The 19,242-nt window shown below is 43.1% G+C and overlaps 1 protein-coding gene across 1 annotated transcript; it reads left to right on the plus strand.

Moving 5' to 3' along the window:
- The first annotated feature begins 654 nt into the window (after positions 1-654).
- LOC134806900 (large ribosomal subunit protein bL27m) lies at positions 655-18,103 on the plus strand. Its single transcript, XM_063780323.1, has 3 exons — positions 655-815; positions 1,047-1,210; positions 17,834-18,103. The coding sequence occupies exons 1-3, from the start codon at positions 764-766 to the stop codon at positions 18,035-18,037; spliced, it is 420 nt and encodes a 139-aa protein (XP_063636393.1). The 5' UTR covers positions 655-763; the 3' UTR covers positions 18,038-18,103.
- Positions 18,104-19,242: the final 1,139 nt, after the last annotated feature.

Raw genomic sequence — 19,242 nt, forward strand, 5'->3', positions numbered from 1 at the left:
TCTATGGGACGTAACCCTACGCGCCTACATTTTTTAAATTTGCAGCTTTGTTTCTTCTGACGGAAATGGCTTGACAGACTATTTACTTATAGGACATTCGAACCATTTTTAAACAGGGTTTTTAACCTAACGTTGAATGAAGAGCCAAAAAGCAGAATTTTTTTGTGTATAATTGCGTGTTTATCACAAGATTTTTTTATACACAAGGAACGAGTACCGCCAAAAAGTCATTGAATAAAACGCACTCGGTTAATATTGTTTTAAAGTTTAATTTTGCTTGATAAGGAGTGAGGAGTGAAACGTGTCGAGAGAGACCTCTATCCCTTTCTAAATGATGACATTCAGGAAAAACAAAGCTTTGGTAGAGTTAGACCAAGACAAGTCTGCAACGATTTTGATAGCACACGCAGGGCAAGTGTTATATTTGTACGTCAAACTTTTATGGAATTATGACGTATAAATAGCACTAGCACTTATCAATATCATTGCAGACTTTCCTTGGTTTACAAATTGTTAAATTTTCACACCTTTTTAAAAAAAAAATTTTATTTGCAGACTAGAAATGCAGTATGCTTGAGGGTTATAGCCTATGGCCTGAAAAAGAAAATGACATGTGTCATATTATTATGTCAAACTTGTGTCACTGTCAGAGTCAGAAGTGACAGTCGGTCGAAGCGAAAAGCGATCTCACGAAACGATAAAAGTAAATTGCAAAGAAATAACTAACAATTATAAGTGTACGCAGTAAAATATCGGATCTAGAATGGTTTTCAATTTTTTATTTACCAAGAACAAAGTATCTACGGTTCTACTTGGTAAGTACAATAATATTACAATTTGTTTAGGTTAAGTAAGAATTATTGTAAACAATTAGGAAGTCCTTACGAACAATTGATTTATAATAAAACTAGAAACTACATCTTCTATACATTACAGAATGCGTGCGTAAGATGTATGATCGGGTAAAAAAATAACATATGTACGACACAATTTCTCATACTGAATCAACTATGTAATTTAATTTATAACAAACTGATTTTGTACAGAATCTGTGCGGAACGCCAGTAAGAAGACTGGCGGCAGCACTAAAAATACGAATTGCAAAGTAAAACCGAAGCACAGAGGATGGAAGAAGCAGGATGGTCATACTGTGCAGGCAGGCAACATACTTGCGACACAAAGGACTCCTAGGTTTCATCCTGGACTTAATGTGAGTGTATATGCATTAGAGATAGAAACTCTACCTACATTTTAATGAAGTAGATGTAGATGTAGATGTAGTGTAGGGACGCCTGGCCGAAAGCAGGCGGTCTGTCAATCAAGTGTCGTGTTCATTCAGCCCGGTTCCCTGGAGTCGGAGCTGCAGGTTACTGTCCCGGCGGCATTCCCTCACCATTCTCCTCAAATCTTCTTGTTTTCCTGCAGAACCGAAGGACATCTTTAAGTTCTGAAGTTAGTTAATGAAGTATCTGTTAGTGTCTTCGGTAAATGATAATTAAGCCCTATTTAGATGATTCTAGAAATTGTATGTAACTTTCGTCACATTGCAATTGCAGTATTTGGTTCATCAACTGAAATCACTGTAATCTGTAGTTAGCAATATATTGAATATTGCATGCAAGCTCTTGAACCGTCTAAACGGGGCTTTACAGAGTGGACCATAAGTCACTGGAAATGTCATTTTCAATTGCAACACATTTGCACACAAAATAATAATTATTATTATTATATACTTATAGGCGAGCAGCTATTTAGCTGATGAGCCTATGTCACACAGTGTCCAGTACTATATAGTTCAAAGTTTGTAAAGTCATATCACATCACTAAGTAACATCGTCTATCTTATTGTTTAAAAGCCACTTGTCCAATCTGTTTTTAAACACATTGACCGAAGGAGCAGTCACAACACTATCCGGTAAACGGTTCCAAGCCACCACGACACGGTTGGACAAGGAATGATATGCAGCTTTAGTAGTAGTGGGAGTGCGAACAATTCTTAATAATGTTTATTTTTATTTGTATTGAAAATTGACAAAATGTTTTTTTTTATAAGCAATATAATCTAAAATGTAGAAGAAGAAGAAGAAAATAAATTTATTCAGGACGCTTACAGTATTGCTTAAAACTAATACAACACTTTTATGAGTATAAATCATAAACGTCACTGAATAGGTCTCCCCTCAGCTTGATGACAAGCTACCTTTCAGGTATCTTGACGCTGGTCTTCCGTGGAGACCTGTCCAAGCGATCGCGTCAGCACGTGAACTTAACTAATATTGGTTAAACTAAATTGAGATCAGAACAAAATCACAAATAAATATTACTACAATTTGACCTATTAAGTATAATATAATGTACTGCTTATTAAATAACATATTTGTAAGACTTAGAATTTATCTAGTATTGCATTAAACCATTCACTGAAAATAATAAACTTGGCACTTACGCGTGATCTACTCTTTGAGCAGATTTATTATTATTATTATTTATATGTCTCTTACAAATTCTCGGGACCATGGGGTCCCGGGCATTTGGAAGGCGTGCGTGGGGCCGAAGCCAACACGTAGAGCCCCCTTGTAATAAGACAATTTACTCTAAATGTAATGTGACACCAACCGACGATTATCCCTGTTTGAACTATAGTAGTGCACCCAAGGACAAGCCCCGGTTAGTGTAGGACTATTGTAAGAAAAAGGTACAAAAAGAAACCGGGCTATTGGGTTGAGTTGCTAGTGGACTAGTAACCGGGACTATGGAGGAGACTATGGCACCTGCCCTGCTCATATGTTAAAAACGAACATGAAAAAATGGGCCAGGTGGTGACTCGCCAACTCACAATATGGGTCCCCGAAAACGGCCGCTCGCACGGAGCGACAAGGGGACAACATCACGTGAGCGGCTCAGGGCGTGGAGAGGTGTGCACCGCTTTCTACCCAGTGGCTGTAAGCAGCCACTGTGCCAACTCGCGTCTTAGGCATATTTCACTTCCGCCCTGCGAGCATATAGCTCTGACACCCCACTCTGGACGGCCGGTTAAGGCAAGCCAGAGGTGAGAGTCCTGCGGCCCCTGCTCTGTGTTCACTCCAGCCGGCCAATTAAGGCAAGCCGGAGAGAGGGGCCTGACCGACTCTCTGGGGTATGGGACCCAAGGGACGTCACTTCCCATTCAGCTCGCCACAAGCTGCCCTGGGGGTTTATTATTATTATTTGTTTGTCCTTTCCATATCTCGGGACCATGGGGTCCCGGACCTTTGGGAGGCATGCGTGGGGCCGAAGCCAACAGCGCAACTGCAACCTGGAGCATAGGTCCCGCTCTTGCGACTCCACTCTGGCCGGCCAATCAAGGCAAGCACAGAGGCGAGGGCCAGATGACAGGGCCCTCTGGAATAGGGGTCCGCGGTGTCGCCACTCACCGTCAGCTCGCCACAAGCTGCCCAGCGAGAAAATTTTTCGATATAAAAAACGCAATTTGATAGACAGTTGTAAATTTTTACTTTTAGTATGGAAATCAGACACATCATTTTATCACGGAAATGGACAATGCTGCAGCAGTAACGTTGCAACAGAGTAATGCTGCTGCAGTCGCCACCTGAATGTCACCTTCATCATATCTTAGAAAGTGATAGAAAACGCGAGCGAAGCGAGCGCGAAAATTTTTCGATATAAAAGACGCAATTTGATAGACAGTTGTACATTTTTACTTTTAGTAGGTATGGAAATCAGTGACATCATTTTATTACGAAAATTGACAGTGCTGCAGCAGTAACGTTGCAACAGAGTAATGCTGCTGTAGTCGCCACCCAAATGTCACCTTTATCATATCTTAGAAAGTTATTAAAACGCGAGCGAAGCGAGCGCGACAATTTTTCGATATAAAAACACAATTTGATAGACAGTTGTACATTTTTACTTTTAGTCCCAACCAGGCACGAATCCAGGATTTCTTACAGAGAAGGGATGGGACAATTTTTTATCAGCCTAGCTTCGCTTAGGGCTCGATATTTAAGGGTCTCAGCGAGGTTGTTTGATGCAAGAAAGCAGAGCTTGGAATTGACCAAGTGAATTGAATTAGCGAAGTGTGAGCAAGGCAGAAGGCCCAGCTGCGAAAGAGGAAAGCTTGGATTTGGATCCACGCCCAAGTGTAATTAAGGCAGAAGATCAACTTTGCCGTAAGGCAGAAGGCCTCGCATAAGACCTCACGCCGAACTGCAAAAGAGTGGCTTGAAAACGAATCTATGCATGTAATCACGTCTCTTTCTACTGCTCGCTCATTGTCTTCACTCGAAAGCGCTACTTGATAGGATGCTTTTAGTTTTCGGCTTTCACGGGGGCCCCTTATAACACTTTGACAGTAGGTCTCAGGATCGCGGCTAAGGAGCAACTCGGCTTGGCCGACAAATCTGGCGTGCAAGAGAGCAAAATTCGCTATAAAATCGGCAACCTATGTCAAAAAAATCGGCTGGCCGCAAGCCCGAAAGCAAGATTTTTTTCCATGACTTTAAGGGCCTCCGCGTAAGGTCAAATCGAAAGCCTACGTTGGAGATGTTCTTACGTACCCTCACTATGCCCTCACTCTCTTACTTGATCCCTACGACCCTTCGTTATTTGATGGGTACTTGTAGGTACACGTATAAAAGTTTCATGTAGGTACCTACTCCACGACGACTGCAATGCTGATGCAGCCTGCCCGTTTTTTTGCCTAATACGGTTTTGATGCCCCCTAAACGTGGTGCCCTAAGCAAGTGGTTATTTTTTTGCTTAAAATCCGCCACTGCAAATGACAGAGGTCAATGTTTTTTTTTCAAAGTACCCACCTTCGTGGCCATTATTAAGTGCTGTATACGTATGAATATGGATTTGATATGGATGCGATATAATTACGATTAGGTATAATTCATGACGGAGAAAATTAATAATTTTAAATAATTATGCAATTATACGCGTGTTGATATGTGTGTTTATTTTACCTCTACGTAACTCATTTTTAGTTTTCTTGATTACTTCATGTTTACTCAGTTCCCCAAAAGATGGCACTGTGCAATGAGGGGCAATTTAATTTACTGTCGTTTAATTTTGTTGTATTATTATTTTTCTCCTTATTTATTTCTCCTCTTAAGTTAGGTTATTTATAATATGAATATAAAAGTAAAATATAAAAACATTTACAAAACAATATAAAATACATATAAACACATTATAAAAAACCTAACCTAGGGTGCCGCCAGCAGCGGGGCAAGGCCCAAGCTACCGGTGGTCAGGGCTGCAGAGAGAGGAACCGACGTACTATCCGCGCCGTGTCCAAGATCACCGCCTTCTGCATCTGCCCCTTGATCCAACCACCTAGCGAGAGTCTCTCAAGATGTTGGTCGAGACTCTTCGCTATTAGACCGTTCACTGAAACGACTATCGGGACAATGATCGTCGAATCAACATCCCACATGGCGGTTATCTCGTGAGCCAAGTCTAGGGACTTACTGGACTTGTCCTTCTCAGCCTTCACGAGATTCTCATCATGGGGGATGGTGATGTCAACGAGCACGGCCCGGCGTTGCGATCGATCTATTATCACAATATCAGGCTTATTGGCTACAATAGTCCTGTCAGTGATGATAGATCGATCCCAATAGAGCGTGGCACGACCATCGATCCTCGAGAACAGGCGCAGGTAAGTACTTGTAGTACGGTACTTCGCAGTCCACAAGGCCATACAGAAGAGCAAGTTGCTGGTGAATAATCCTGGCTACGAGATTATGTCAGTGCAAGTACTCGCCGTTAGCAAGATGAGAACAACCGGAAATGATATGGCTGAGTGACTCTCCGGGACGGCGGCATGCCCGACAAATGTCGACCGTACCGTCCTTCAGGATATATTTCCGATAGTTGTTCGTCATCATCACTTCGTCCGCAATTGCACATGCAAAACCCTCGGTTTCTCCGAAGAGGTCCCCGAATCGTAACCAGTTCACCGACGCGAGCAGGTCCACATCGGGTCCCGTGAGGGCCTTGTAGAACCGCCCGTGTAGCACCTTACTCTCCCATGCCGCCTTGCGATCCGCAGTACTTAGTACCACAGGTTTGCGCCAGTTCTCATTTGCCAAGGAGAGCGGCGTGAGGTTCCTGTCTACTGCCACCACATCACGATGCATCCCACACTCGTTGTTAAGGAAATAATTCCTGAGATTGTACACCTCGCGGTTGTGGAGATCCTTGGCGTTTAGGAAGCCTCGGCCTCCACACTTCCGTGGGATGTACAATCTCATAACTGACGAGCGTGGGTGTAGCATGCGATGTGTGGTGAGCAGTGACCGGACCCTCCGATCCAGGGCGTCCAGCTCGGTCTGAGTCCACCTTAGTGTGCCAAAGGAGTAAGTGAGTAGGGGCATTACCCAGGCGTTGAAGGCGCGAACTTTGTTGCCTCCTGACAAAAGACTGTTAAGGACTTTTGTGAGCCGACTGAAAAAGCGCTCCTTCACCAAACGTCTAATACCCTCGTCCTCAATAGGAGGTATTCCTCCAAGGTATTTATAGGTTTCTGATTCAGAGATAGATCTGAAAGACATTGTTTCAGAAAGTTGTAAATTTGTTGAATTTACAACCCTCCCCCGCTGTACATGCATAACCGCACATTTATCGACACCAAACTCCATGTGGATGGCACTACTGAAGACTTCGGTGGTTTTCAGTAGCTCCAACAAGTCTTGGCTATTTGGTGCAAATAATTTGAGGTCATCCATGTACAGAAGGTGAGAAATGACTTCACCCTCTCTCCGAAGCCGGCAACCTAGTCCCAAATCCTTCAGCAGGGTGCTGAGGGGATTCAGAGCTAGGCAGAACCATAGGGGACTCAGACTGTCGCCCTGAAAGATTCCTCGCTCAATCCTTATAAAATCCTGCGGGCCAGGTCGGTCATCCCCGCCTCCTGGTTGACGAAGGACTGTGGTCCACTGCCCCATACACGCGCTTAGGAAGGCTCTCAAAGCTGCATCAACTTTATACAGCTCTAAGACCCTCCCCAGCCATGAATGCGGCACCGAATCATAGGCCTTCTTGTAGTCAATCCAAGCGGCTGAGAGGGCCCCCTTGTTCCGCCGGATTTGTTGGCAGATGGTCATGTCAATGAGGAGGAGCTCTTTAGTACCACGGGACCCAACCCTACATCCATTTTGAGCAGATGCCAAAATATTGTTTGCGACAATGTGCGCGTTGATTTTTGCTCTCAAAATGGATGTAAGGAGCTTGTAGAGTGTAGGCAAGCATGTGATGGGTCTGTAGTTCTTTGCTTCCGTGGTACTACCGGACTTATAGAGCAGGAAGGTGACACCAGTTGTTAAGGAAGGTGGGAGAGAACCAAGCTCGAGAGCTTGTTGAAATTGTGCTGCCAAGCAGGAGTGCGAGCATCGGAACCATTTTAGCCAGAAGTTGTGCAATCCATCCGGCCCAGGACTTTTCCAGTTCTGGGCCGTTCGGATGGCACAACTTACGTCATCGGGGCTGATGGTGACTGCCCCCATAGGTTCGATGGACTCGCACTCACGCTCGACAACACTCATCCAACTCCCCTCAGTGTGTCCGACAGGCACCGACCAGATGCTACGCCAGAAGTTATTCATGATAGTAGCATCCGGTGGCCGTGAGTCGGACGCACGAAGGTTGGTTTCCTCCCACTTTCGGTACATCTTCCTTTGGTCACTCTGGAAAAGACGATTCTGCTGGAATCGGTCCACACGCTCTCTGTAGCGGCGAATACGGTTTGCCCATGCATAGACTTTCTGCTTCAGAAAGTCGATGCGCTCCGTAACGTTGGCCATGTAGTCGCGGGGCCTGATATCCGTCCCCGCGAATGCCTGGTTTACAAAGCGCATTACTCGGGGGCGATTGTTGCCCCCCCTGAAGCAGATTAGCTTTGCGATAAGAGTCTTAAAAGAGCTGATACGTCGCTCGATCCGTATTTGCCATGCGGGGGCACCTCCGGCGGTCCTAGGTGCATGTTCAGCGTCCGGAAACTTGACTCGTGCAACACGGCACGCCGCGATGGCTCCGCAATACATGATCGCGTGCGTATCATCTAAATCTTTACTAGTCCGCAAGTATGGCTCTAGTACAGCGTTTAGGGCTCCCATTAGCGCTAGATTGCGTCTATTCATAGGCAGACGTGGTAATCGTGGCCTAGTATTGGGTGTGGAGCGATACTGCGTAATCGCCTCATCCAGAGTCCTCCTCAGTTGCTCATTGGCTGTACTACTCACACTCTGCGCGAACTCCTCCCCGTCGGCACAGAGATCTACCCGCGGCGCCCCCGGTGCCTGGTCGGGTGCCGGCACCGGATCCGGCGATGTGGCGGACGGGTCCCTCACCGAGGTGGAGGCTGCGCGAGCAGAGAGAGCCTCCAGGCGAAGCCGATCAAGTGTCGAGTCATCCAACCGCTTTAGCCGCTGGATGACTCGCACCTGATCCGATAGCCGTTGCGCAGTCACGTCGATGGTTGGTTCGAGGGCCTGAAACAGTGGAAGCATTCGGACACGGTACGCGCATAAGTCGGTTCCCCCCTCTGTAGCCCCATAGTAGGCGCGCATGACGTTCTCATTCATGGTTTGAGACCATCGCATGCGACGCACTACACCACCGGCAGCGGGAGCCGTGGGCGGAGCAAGATGTCCCGCAGGCCCCAAGCGTGCCGACAGCGGTGGCCGCCCGCGTCGCGCTGGTGGTCGTGGCGGCGGCGGCGGCGGCCCGCACTCGTCGCTCGACTAGCTGGTATCGGGCGCAGTGGCGAATTCCTCGCCCGATGACGGTTGTGAGGAGACGGACGAGACGGGCGAGGGTGGTGGTCGTGCGTTGGTTGTGATAGACGCTTGTGAACGCGCTTTACTCCGTGTAATCATTTTCCTTTCTGTCATTCGACCATTGTTTGTCGGCTAGTTTCGTACATAGTTACAATTTTTGCGGTCACGTATCCTTTGCGAAGTGTCGCATTAATGTGAAGGTAACTTTTCCACAAAAAAAATTCTACGGAAATGTAATAAAAGCCAGTAAAAACATATTTGATCACATATAAAAGGAAAATTTAGTAAAAAACGCGTCTGACGTTGACGGCGTCAAGTTTTTTATTATTATATCTCCGTTTTAAAACTCTCGGGTCTTTCGAGCCTGGTCATTTATAAGGCGTGCGTGGGGATATGGATCCAACACGTAGAGGCCGTTTGGAGAGATTTGATGTCATGTAGAACGCCTGCTGGAACCCATTCACGGGTACATCAATAGATACCCGTGAACCGGTTTCAGCAGGCATTGGAAGCTATTGTAAAGAATATGGACAGAGTACTGGTCTATGGTTTAAGTTTGGGTGGAAAAAAGACTGGGCTATTGCAAAGAAGTCCGGACACCTGCCATAACATTGCTTACACAAGTTATCGAGGCAGGCGATGACTCGCCACTCGTTAGATGGGCACCTGATGCGCCATCGTAAAGACGGCCAGGCGCAACACCGGCGTGAGCGGCTCAGGGGTGTCGAGAGGTGGTGCTGCGCTTTCTCCGAAGTTACTCGCGGCGTTATGCCCTTTAACACTTCCACCCCTGGAGCATATAGCTCTAGCGACTCCTCTCTGGACGGCCAATGAAGGCAAGCCAGAGCTGAGAGTCCTGCGGGTCCCCTTGGGGTCCACTCCGACCGACGAAGACACGCCGGAGACGGAGACCCTGACCGACTCTCGGGAGCACTCGGGTCCGTGGGGTCGTTACTCCCCAACAGCTCGCCACAAGCTGCCCTTATTATTATTATTATTATTATTTGTATCTCCTTGGATATCACGGGCCTATAATCCCGGCTTTTTGATAGGCTTGCGTGGGGACACAGATCCAACACGTAGAGGCCCCTTGGAGAGTTTTTATGTCATGTAGAACGCCTGCTGGAACCCGTTCACAGGTGCTACAATAGACACCCATGAACCGGTCTCAGCAGGCATTGGGACTATTGTAGAAAAAGAGAACAGTATACCGGTCTATGGATTGAAGTTTGGGTGGACTATGAGGCTGGGTTATTACAAAGACGTACGGACACCTGCCATAACAATGTTCATTAAAACCAAAATATTACTTTGCTAATCCGCGAAAAGATAACGTGCTAGTCAATCAGTGCTAACCCGTTATACTTACTTGCGTATTTTTACATGCAATTAATATTCCCACCCTCCCACCGCAAAAATAAATACGCAAATAAATATAACAAACCACCACCAAAAGAATAAACCTCGACACGTGTTTCGCCTCTCTACGAGGCATCCTCAGGAGTTGTTGACGGTCTGACGCCCGGCAACGGAATGACCTGTCTAGAATGGTCGGCCATATTTATACCTTGACCACTCCCCCTACCGTGCAAGTGTGAGTGAGATGGAAAAATTCGTAATAACGGCGATGACGCAACATTCAATTGTTCATTAAGAATCATGCCCCTATTGTTGTACCTAATTATTTCCAGTTGTTCCAGAACACCGAAACGCAATCCCTTTTCGCAAACATGTAAAATATCAAAAGAATGATTCTCAGATAAAGTGTGACCTGTATCTAATAAGTGCTTTGCAAAATTGGACTTCTCTGGATGGTTATGTCTATATGACGCAACATGCTCTTTATACCTAGTAGTGAAACTACGGCCCGTTTGCCCCACATACACTTTATTGCAATCGTCACAGGTAAGCTTATAAACTCCAGACTTTTTCCCATTCTCGATCTTATCCTTGCCATTGCAAAGCTTTGAGTGCAAAGTATTATTTGTCTTAAAGGCCACAGGAATGTCGTTAGACTTCAAAATTTTGTAAATTGCATCAGACAACTTGCCAACATAAGTTATGCTCGCTTTATATTTTTTAATCGGTTCAGAGGATCGTGCCGCATACAACATAGTGTTGACCATACTATTCCGCTTTTTCCTGATGATACCATCCACAACAGACTTATCGTAACCATTCGAAACTGCTAAGTGATAAATATTATTTAATTCAATCTGATAGTGTTCATCAGAAAGAGGCACAGTCAACATTCTATGCACATAACAATGAAAAGCAGCCAACTTATGCTGCCACGGATGCGTGGAAGAAGCCGGGATAACTGTATCGGTATGTGTAGGCTTACGGTAAATTTTGAACTGATGCCTGTTGTTTACTTAAGTGATTGTTAAATCTAGAAAATTCAATGAGTTGTCTTGCTCTAGTTCCTTTTTAAACTTAATTTTTGGATGCTTACCGTTAATTTCAGCAATAAATGCATCCAGCAGGCCCATACTACCCGTCCAACAAATAATCAAATCATCCACGTATCTAAAATAGTATAATATATTATTGTTGCCCACAATATGCTGGTTCTCAAAATGGTCCATAAAAATATCAGCCATTAAAGGACTTAGTGGTGAACCCATAGCCAAACCATCACTTTGCAAATAATACTGTCCCCCAAATCTGAAATAATTTTGTTTCATACAAATCGCTGTTAGATCTATCAATTCATCTACTTCCCCTGGATGTAAACGTTGCCTTTCAAAAAGACCCTTAATAATCTCCAAAGTCTCTCCATATGGCACATTTGTAAACAAACTGTCTACATCCAATGAAAGAAGAACAGCATTATCTGGTACGTTAATGTCCTGGATCTTTTCTATTAACTGCAAGCTAATTTTCAAGCAATATTTCGGCTGGAACTGGGACTTGTCTCTTATAATGGAATTCAACCTTTTTGCCAGATTATAAGTTGGCGCACTCAAATATGAGACCACTGGACGAACTGGGATATTATCCTTATGAATTTTGGGAAGTAACAACTCACCATGTTTTCCATCCTCGAGTCAAGAATTTAACTAATGTGGAGTTCTCAGAAAATGAAATTGGGCTTTTAGATAAAGGTTTGAAGTATAATTTCCAGACAAAAATTACTCATAGAACATTAGAAAATTTGGCAGTGGATTCTGAGGTTGCAATAGTGCGGGGCCGTGGTGATGTAGATACAAAGACCATGGTGGCTAATGTTATCAAGAGTACTAGTCCAGCACAGAGTGCGTGTGTTGATTCTGATGTTTTGCTGCTAAGATCTATACAACAGAAAGTGCAAGACAGTGATTTGGTGGTTTCAAAGGCAGATAAAGGCAACTGCATTGTGATTATGGAGAAGGGACAGTATAATCAGAAAGTACTAGACCTTATTCAAGGTGACGGATTTTCGAGATTGCAAAGAGACCCAACTCCAGGGTTCCAGAAAGATCTTAGACAAGCAGTTAAGAATTCTTCGTTTGTTTTTGAAACCGAACATCAGAAGAGTATGGTTGTGCCTATGAATCCACGAGCTCCTATTCTTTATGGACTTCCCAAAATTCATAAGGATAATATCCCAGTTCGTCCAGTGGTCTCATATTTGAGTGCGCCAACTTATAATCTGGCAAAAAGGTTGAATTCCATTATAAGAGACAAGTCCCAGTTCCAGCCGAAATATTGCTTGAAAATTAGCTTGCAGTTAATAGAAAAGATCCAGGACATTAACGTACCAGATAATGCTGTTCTTCTTTCATTGGATGTAGACAGTTTGTTTACAAATGTGCCATATGGAGAGACTTTGGAGATTATTAAGGGTCTTTTTGAAAGGCAACGTTTACATCCAGGGGAAGTAGATGAATTGATAGATCTAACAGCGATTTGTATGAAACAAAATTATTTCAGATTTGGGGGACAGTATTATTTGCAAAGTGATGGTTTGGCTATGGGTTCACCACTAAGTCCTTTAATGGCTGATATTTTTATGGACCATTTTGAGAACCAGCATATTGTGGGCAACAATAATATATTATACTATTTTAGATACGTGGATGATTTGATTATTTGTTGGACGGGTAGTATGGGCCTGCTGGATGCATTTATTGCTGAAATTAACGGTAAGCATCCAAAAATTAAGTTTAAAAAGGAACTAGAGCAAGACAACTCATTGAATTTTCTAGATTTAACAATCACTAAAGTAAACAACAGGCATCAGTTCAAAATTTACCGTAAGCCTACACATACCGATACAGTTATCCCGGCTTCTTCCACGCATCCGAGGCAGCATAAGTTGGCTGCTTTTCATTGTTATGTGCATAGAATGTTGACTGTGCCTCTTTCTGATGAACACTATCAGATTGAATTAAATAATATTTATCACTTAGCAGTTTCGAATGGTTACGATAAGTCTGTTGTGGATGGTATCATCAGGAAAAAGCGGAATAGTATGGTCAACACTATGTTGTATGCGGCACGATCCTCTGAACCGATTAAAAAATATAAAGCGAGCATAACTTATGTTGGCAAGTTGTCTGATGCAATTTACAAAATTTTGAAGTCTAACGACATTCCTGTGGCCTTTAAGACAAATAATACTTTGCACTCAAAGCTTTGCAATGGCAAGGATAAGATCGAGAATGGGAAAAAGTCTGGAGTTTATAAGCTTACCTGTGACGATTGCAATAAAGTGTATGTGGGGCAAACGGGCCGTAGTTTCACTACTAGGTATAAAGAGCATGTTGCGTCATATAGACATAACCATCCAGAGAAGTCCAATTTTGCAAAGCACTTATTAGATACAGGTCACACTTTATCTGAGAATCATTCTTTTGATATTTTACATGTTTGCGAAAAGGGATTGCGTTTGGGTGTTCTGGAACAACTGGAAATAATTAGGTACAACAATAGGGGCATGATTCTTAATGAACAATTGAATGTTGCGTCATCGCCGTTATTACGAATTTTTCCATCTCACTCACACTTGCACGGTAGGGGGAGTGGTCAAGGTATAAATATGGCCGACCATTCTAGACAGGTCATTCCGTTGCCGGGCGTCAGACCGTCAACAACTCCTGAGGATGCCTCGTAGAGAGGCGAAACACGTGTCGAGGTTTATTCTTTTGGTGGTGGTTTGTTATATTTATTTGCGTATTTATTTTTGCGGTGGGAGGGTGGGAATATTAATTGCATGTAAAAATACGCAAGTAAGTATAACGGGTTAGCACTGATTGACTAGCACGTTATCTTTTCGCGGATTAGCAAAGTAATATTTTGGTTTTAATTAGTATGGATTTCCGCAAAGTAACGCCTGATTCTATTCACTATTTGAAAACGGCTTGCGTGGCCGAACAGGCACGACTTTATGTGAAACTAACCAAACAACATCGTGCAGCTGTCCAGAATGTTTGGTTTAACCAACAGTGCAAGCGTTTGAATGTTGTTCCTAATTACATCCATTTCCGCTGTAGTAGTACTTCCAGGGCTGCTAAATTGGCTATTAATAGGGCTCAGAAAATATGGTTGAACGAAGAATCTCGCCACTGGTTTTCAGTAAGGGATAATTTGAGATTGCATCTTAAGGTGTTATATTCAGAACTTTCATTTAAGTTGCATAATCTCGAATTCGATATTCTGGACCAGAAGGCGAGATACTTTGCTTCTGAACTTGCACACCAGATGTATACTACCCAGCTTAACAAATTGCATAGGTTAACAGAGTCGAGTTCTGGTTCATTTTTAAGGAGAAGGGATGTGCAAGTAACAACTCACCATGTTTTCCATCCTCGAGTCAAGAATTTAACTAATGTGGAGTTCTCAGAAAATGAAATTGGGCTTTTAGATAAAGGTTTGAAGTATAATTTCCAGACAAAAATTACTCATAGAACATTAGAAAATTTGGCAGTGGATTCTGAGGTTGCAATAGTGCGGGGCCGTGGTGATGTAGATACAAAGACCATGGTGGCTAATGTTATCAAGAGTACTAGTCCAGCACAGAGTGCGTGTGTTGATTCTGATGTTTTGCTGCTAAGATCTATACAACAGAAAGTGCAAGACAGTGATTTGGTGGTTTCAAAGGCAGATAAAGGCAACTGCATTGTGATTATGGAGAAGGGACAGTATAATCAGAAAGTACTAGACCTTATTCAAGGTGACGGATTTTCGAGATTGCAAAGAGACCCAACTCCAGGGTTCCAGAAAGATCTTAGACAAGCAGTTAAGAATTCTTCGTTTGTTTTTGAAACCGAACATCAGAAGAGTATGGTTGTGCCTATGAATCCACGAGCTCCTATTCTTTATGGACTTCCCAAAATTCATAAGGATAATATCCCAGTTCGTCCAGTGGTCTCATATTTGAGTGCGCCAACTTATAATCTGGCAAAAAGGTTGAATTCCATTATAAGAGACAAGTCCCAGTTCCAGCCGAAATATTGCTTGAAAAATAGCTTGCAGTTAATAGAAAAGATCCAGGACATTAACGTACCAGATAATGCTGTTCTTCTTTCATTGGATGTAGACAGTTTGTTTACAAATGTGCCATATGGAGAGACTTTGGAGATTATTAAGGGTCTTTTTGAAAGGCAACGTTTACATCCAGGGGAAGTAGATGAATTGATAGATCTAACAGCGATTTGTATGAAACAAAATTATTTCAGATTTGGGGGACAGTATTATTTGCAAAGTGATGGTTTGGCTATGGGTTCACCACTAAGTCCTTTAATGGCTGATATTTTTATGGACCATTTTGAGAACCAGCATATTGTGGGCAACAATAATATATTATACTATTTTAGAAACGTGGATGATTTGATTATTTGTTGGACGGGTAGTATGGGCCTGCTGGATGCATTTATTGCTGAAATTAACGGTAAGCATCCAAAAATTAAGTTTAAAAAGGAACTAGAGCAAGACAACTCATTGAATTTTCTAGATTTAACAATCACTAAAGTAAACAACAGGCATCAGTTCAAAATTTACCGTAAGCCTACACATACCGATACAGTTATCCCGGCTTCTTCCACGCATCCGTGGCAGCATAAGTTGGCTGCTTTTCATTGTTATGTGCATAGAATGTTGACTGTGCCTCTTTCTGATGAACACTATCAGATTGAATTAAATAATATTTATCACTTAGCAGTTTCGAATGGTTACGATAAGTCTGTTGTGGATGGTATCATCAGGAAAAAGCGGAATAGTATGGTCAACACTATGTTGTATGCGGCACGATCCTCTGAACCGATTAAAAAATATAAAGCGAGCATAACTTATGTTGGCAAGTTGTCTGATGCAATTTACAAAATTTTGAAGTCTAACGACATTCCTGTGGCCTTTAAGACAAATAATACTTTGCACTCAAAGCTTTGCAATGGCAAGGATAAGATCGAGAATGGGAAAAAGTCTGGAGTTTATAAGCTTACCTGTGACGATTGCAATAAAGTGTATGTGGGGCAAACGGGCCGTAGTTTCACTACTAGGTATAAAGAGCATGTTGCGTCATATAGACATAACCATCCAGAGAAGTCCAATTTTGCAAAGCACTTATTAGATACAGGTCACACTTTATCTGAGAATCATTCTTTTGATATTTTACATGTTTGCGAAAAGGGATTGCGTTTGGGTGTTCTGGAACAACTGGAAATCATTAGGTACAACAATAGGGGCATGATTCTTAATGAACAATTGAATGTTGCGTCATCGCCGTTATTACGAATTTTTCCATCTCACTCACACTTGCACGGTAGGGGGAGTGGTCAAGGTATAAATATGGCCGACCATTCTAGACAGGTCATTCCGTTGCCGGGCGTCAGACCGTCAACAACTCCTGAGGATGCCTCGTAGAGAGGCGAAACACGTGTCGAGGTTTATTCTTTTGGTGGTGGTTTGTTATATTTATTTGCGTATTTATTTTTGCGGTGGGAGGGTGGGAATATTAATTGCATGTAAAAATACGCAAGTAAGTATAACGGGTTAGCACTGATTGACTAGCACGTTATCTTTTCGCGGATTAGCAAAGTAATATTTTGGTTTTAATTAGTATGGATTTCCGCAAAGTAACGCCTGATTCTATTCACTATAACAATGTTCACACAAGTTATCGAGGCAGGTGGTGACTTGCCGCGCACTAGATGGGCCCCTGAAACTGCCGTCGCGAAGACGACCAGGAGCAACATCGGTTTGAGCGGCTCAGGGGTGTCGAGAGGTGTGCGCCGCTTTCTACCCAGTGGCTGTTAGCAGCCACTGTGCCAACTCGCGTCTTATGCATCTTTCACTTCCACCCCTGGAGCATATAGCTCTAACGACTCCTCTCTGGACGGCCAATTAAGGCAAGCCAGAGCTGAGAGTCCTGCGGGTCCCCTTGGGGTCCACTCCGACCGACGAAGACACGCCGGAGACGGAGACCCTGACCGACTCTCGGGAGCACTCGGGTCCGTGGGGTCGTTACTTCCCAACAGCTCGCCACAAGCTGCCCTGCGGGCTTATTATTATTATTATTATTATTTCGTTTTAGACAGGCAGCTGATGCTGGTGCGTCTAAATCATAGTTCACTTAGCACGATTTCACTGTTTAGATAGATTTCTGCAAATTCAAAATATACTTTTTGTATTTTACTTTGAAAGATAAAATAGAGTGAGAGTTTCTTATGGGCGGCAGTATGTTATTCCAGCATTTCGTGGCAGAATATCTAAAACTACCACGAAATGCAGTTGTATTGTGCCATGGGCAGATAAGACGAGTAGCTTCTCTAACATGCCGCTGAGAAAATTGCAATTTTTTAGATAAATATCGGGGTGTCAATGACTTAATAATGCAAAATAGCATACATGTGAAATGCAAAGAACGACGTGACTCCATGTTCATCATGTAATCCTTTTTATTCTTGCAACCTGAATCTGAAAAAAAATGTTGCTGCTTGAAAAGCATTATGGGAAATTTTGGAGCATGGCAGACAAAAGTTTCACTTTTAAGATATCCCCTATAAGAGAAAAACCTGGCCTTGTATGTTTTAAGTTAATTTATAATGTCTTTCACATAACATTTTCAGGTTGGATTTGGTCGCAACGGCACACTGTTTGCCATGGAACCCGGTAAAGTGGTTGTAACATGTGAGAGGTTTGATCCTAACTGGGAGCACACATGGGTCCAGCGGGTCTATGGAGGCCGGGAACAACAGACCATCTACAAGAAATACTTTAACGTTATACCTGAATCACAGCATCAGAGGTTCAAGCTGGTTGATGAAGTATAAATCATTTAATATTTTTGTGTATATAGTTTATATAGTAATATAGAATTTGAGCTTAGTGTTGCAGTTTTATTTATCCCTTTTGTTATTCTAACACTATTACTACTTTAATCGGGATCGTAGTACTACAGCTTTAAAGGACAATTTTATTGTGGCCTGGCACGGATGTCTCGTTCCTTTGGGTGGCAATTAATGAATGTGTTAATTAAAGCTTAATTACAACAAAACTATGTTCAAAGTTTTACAGTTATGGCAGGGGTCTCCAAACTACGACTCGAGTTTTGCCCCTTGGAAATGAAGGGGGAAAGCCAAAGGCCATACAATCTGGCCCGCAAAAAAGGAAGTGGGAGATATGAAGGCCTGGGTGGCCCTTGGGGAGCCCTGGTATGGCAAACATCGACACCATAATAATTAAACGCTAACTGGTCTGCTGAATTTGCCTGATACCTTTTTGGCTAAGGCTGGCCGGACATCAATTAAATTAAAATTGATTAAAGCACCATCTGTTTGATATGACGTAAACAAGGGTTGGCAACTGTCAAAGGTTTGCATAGATGGCGCCATCATAGCTTGCCCCTTTTTCTATGAGATTTGGCTAAAAAGGGCTGGCATCCAGGGTATTAAAAAAACAAAAATTTGACACAATTCTAGGGATTGACAGGGCAAGCTATGATGGCTCCATCTGCTAAAAACTTCCGCCGGCCAACCCCATTGGCGAGGGACACACTTATCCCACGTACGCAACGTATGCAATGCATTATGACATCTGAACCCTGAAATTTGTATGCTTAGAAACATACTTGTCATGCGTTGCGTTGCGTATGACAAGTATGTGGGATAAGTGTGTCCCTGCCTTAACCTTTTAACCGCCAGCAATTTTTGATCGAGCATGCTCGTGTCGCCACCGACAGTAATTGTACCTACCACGCAGAGTAAGGTTGGCATAGTTACGGGAGTTATGAATGTGCTGTAAAAACCAAATCAGATCTTTGTCTTATTTATCAGACTGTGGCAAAATGAGCTGGATATGTAATGTCTTATATATCAGACTCTGGCGGTTAAAGGGTTAATTGATGTCATATGCGTGATGTAGTTTGGTTTTCATCAAAAACGTGAAATGTAGGAACTAGTGTGTTAAGATAAAGTTGTAGTTTTTTATTTTTGCCTCTAAAGCCCCATTTAGACGGTCCACGAACTTGCATGCGATT

This window comes from Cydia splendana, chromosome 3, assembly GCF_910591565.1.
Source record: "Cydia splendana chromosome 3, ilCydSple1.2, whole genome shotgun sequence".
Classification (NCBI taxonomy): domain Eukaryota; kingdom Metazoa; phylum Arthropoda; class Insecta; order Lepidoptera; family Tortricidae; genus Cydia; species Cydia splendana.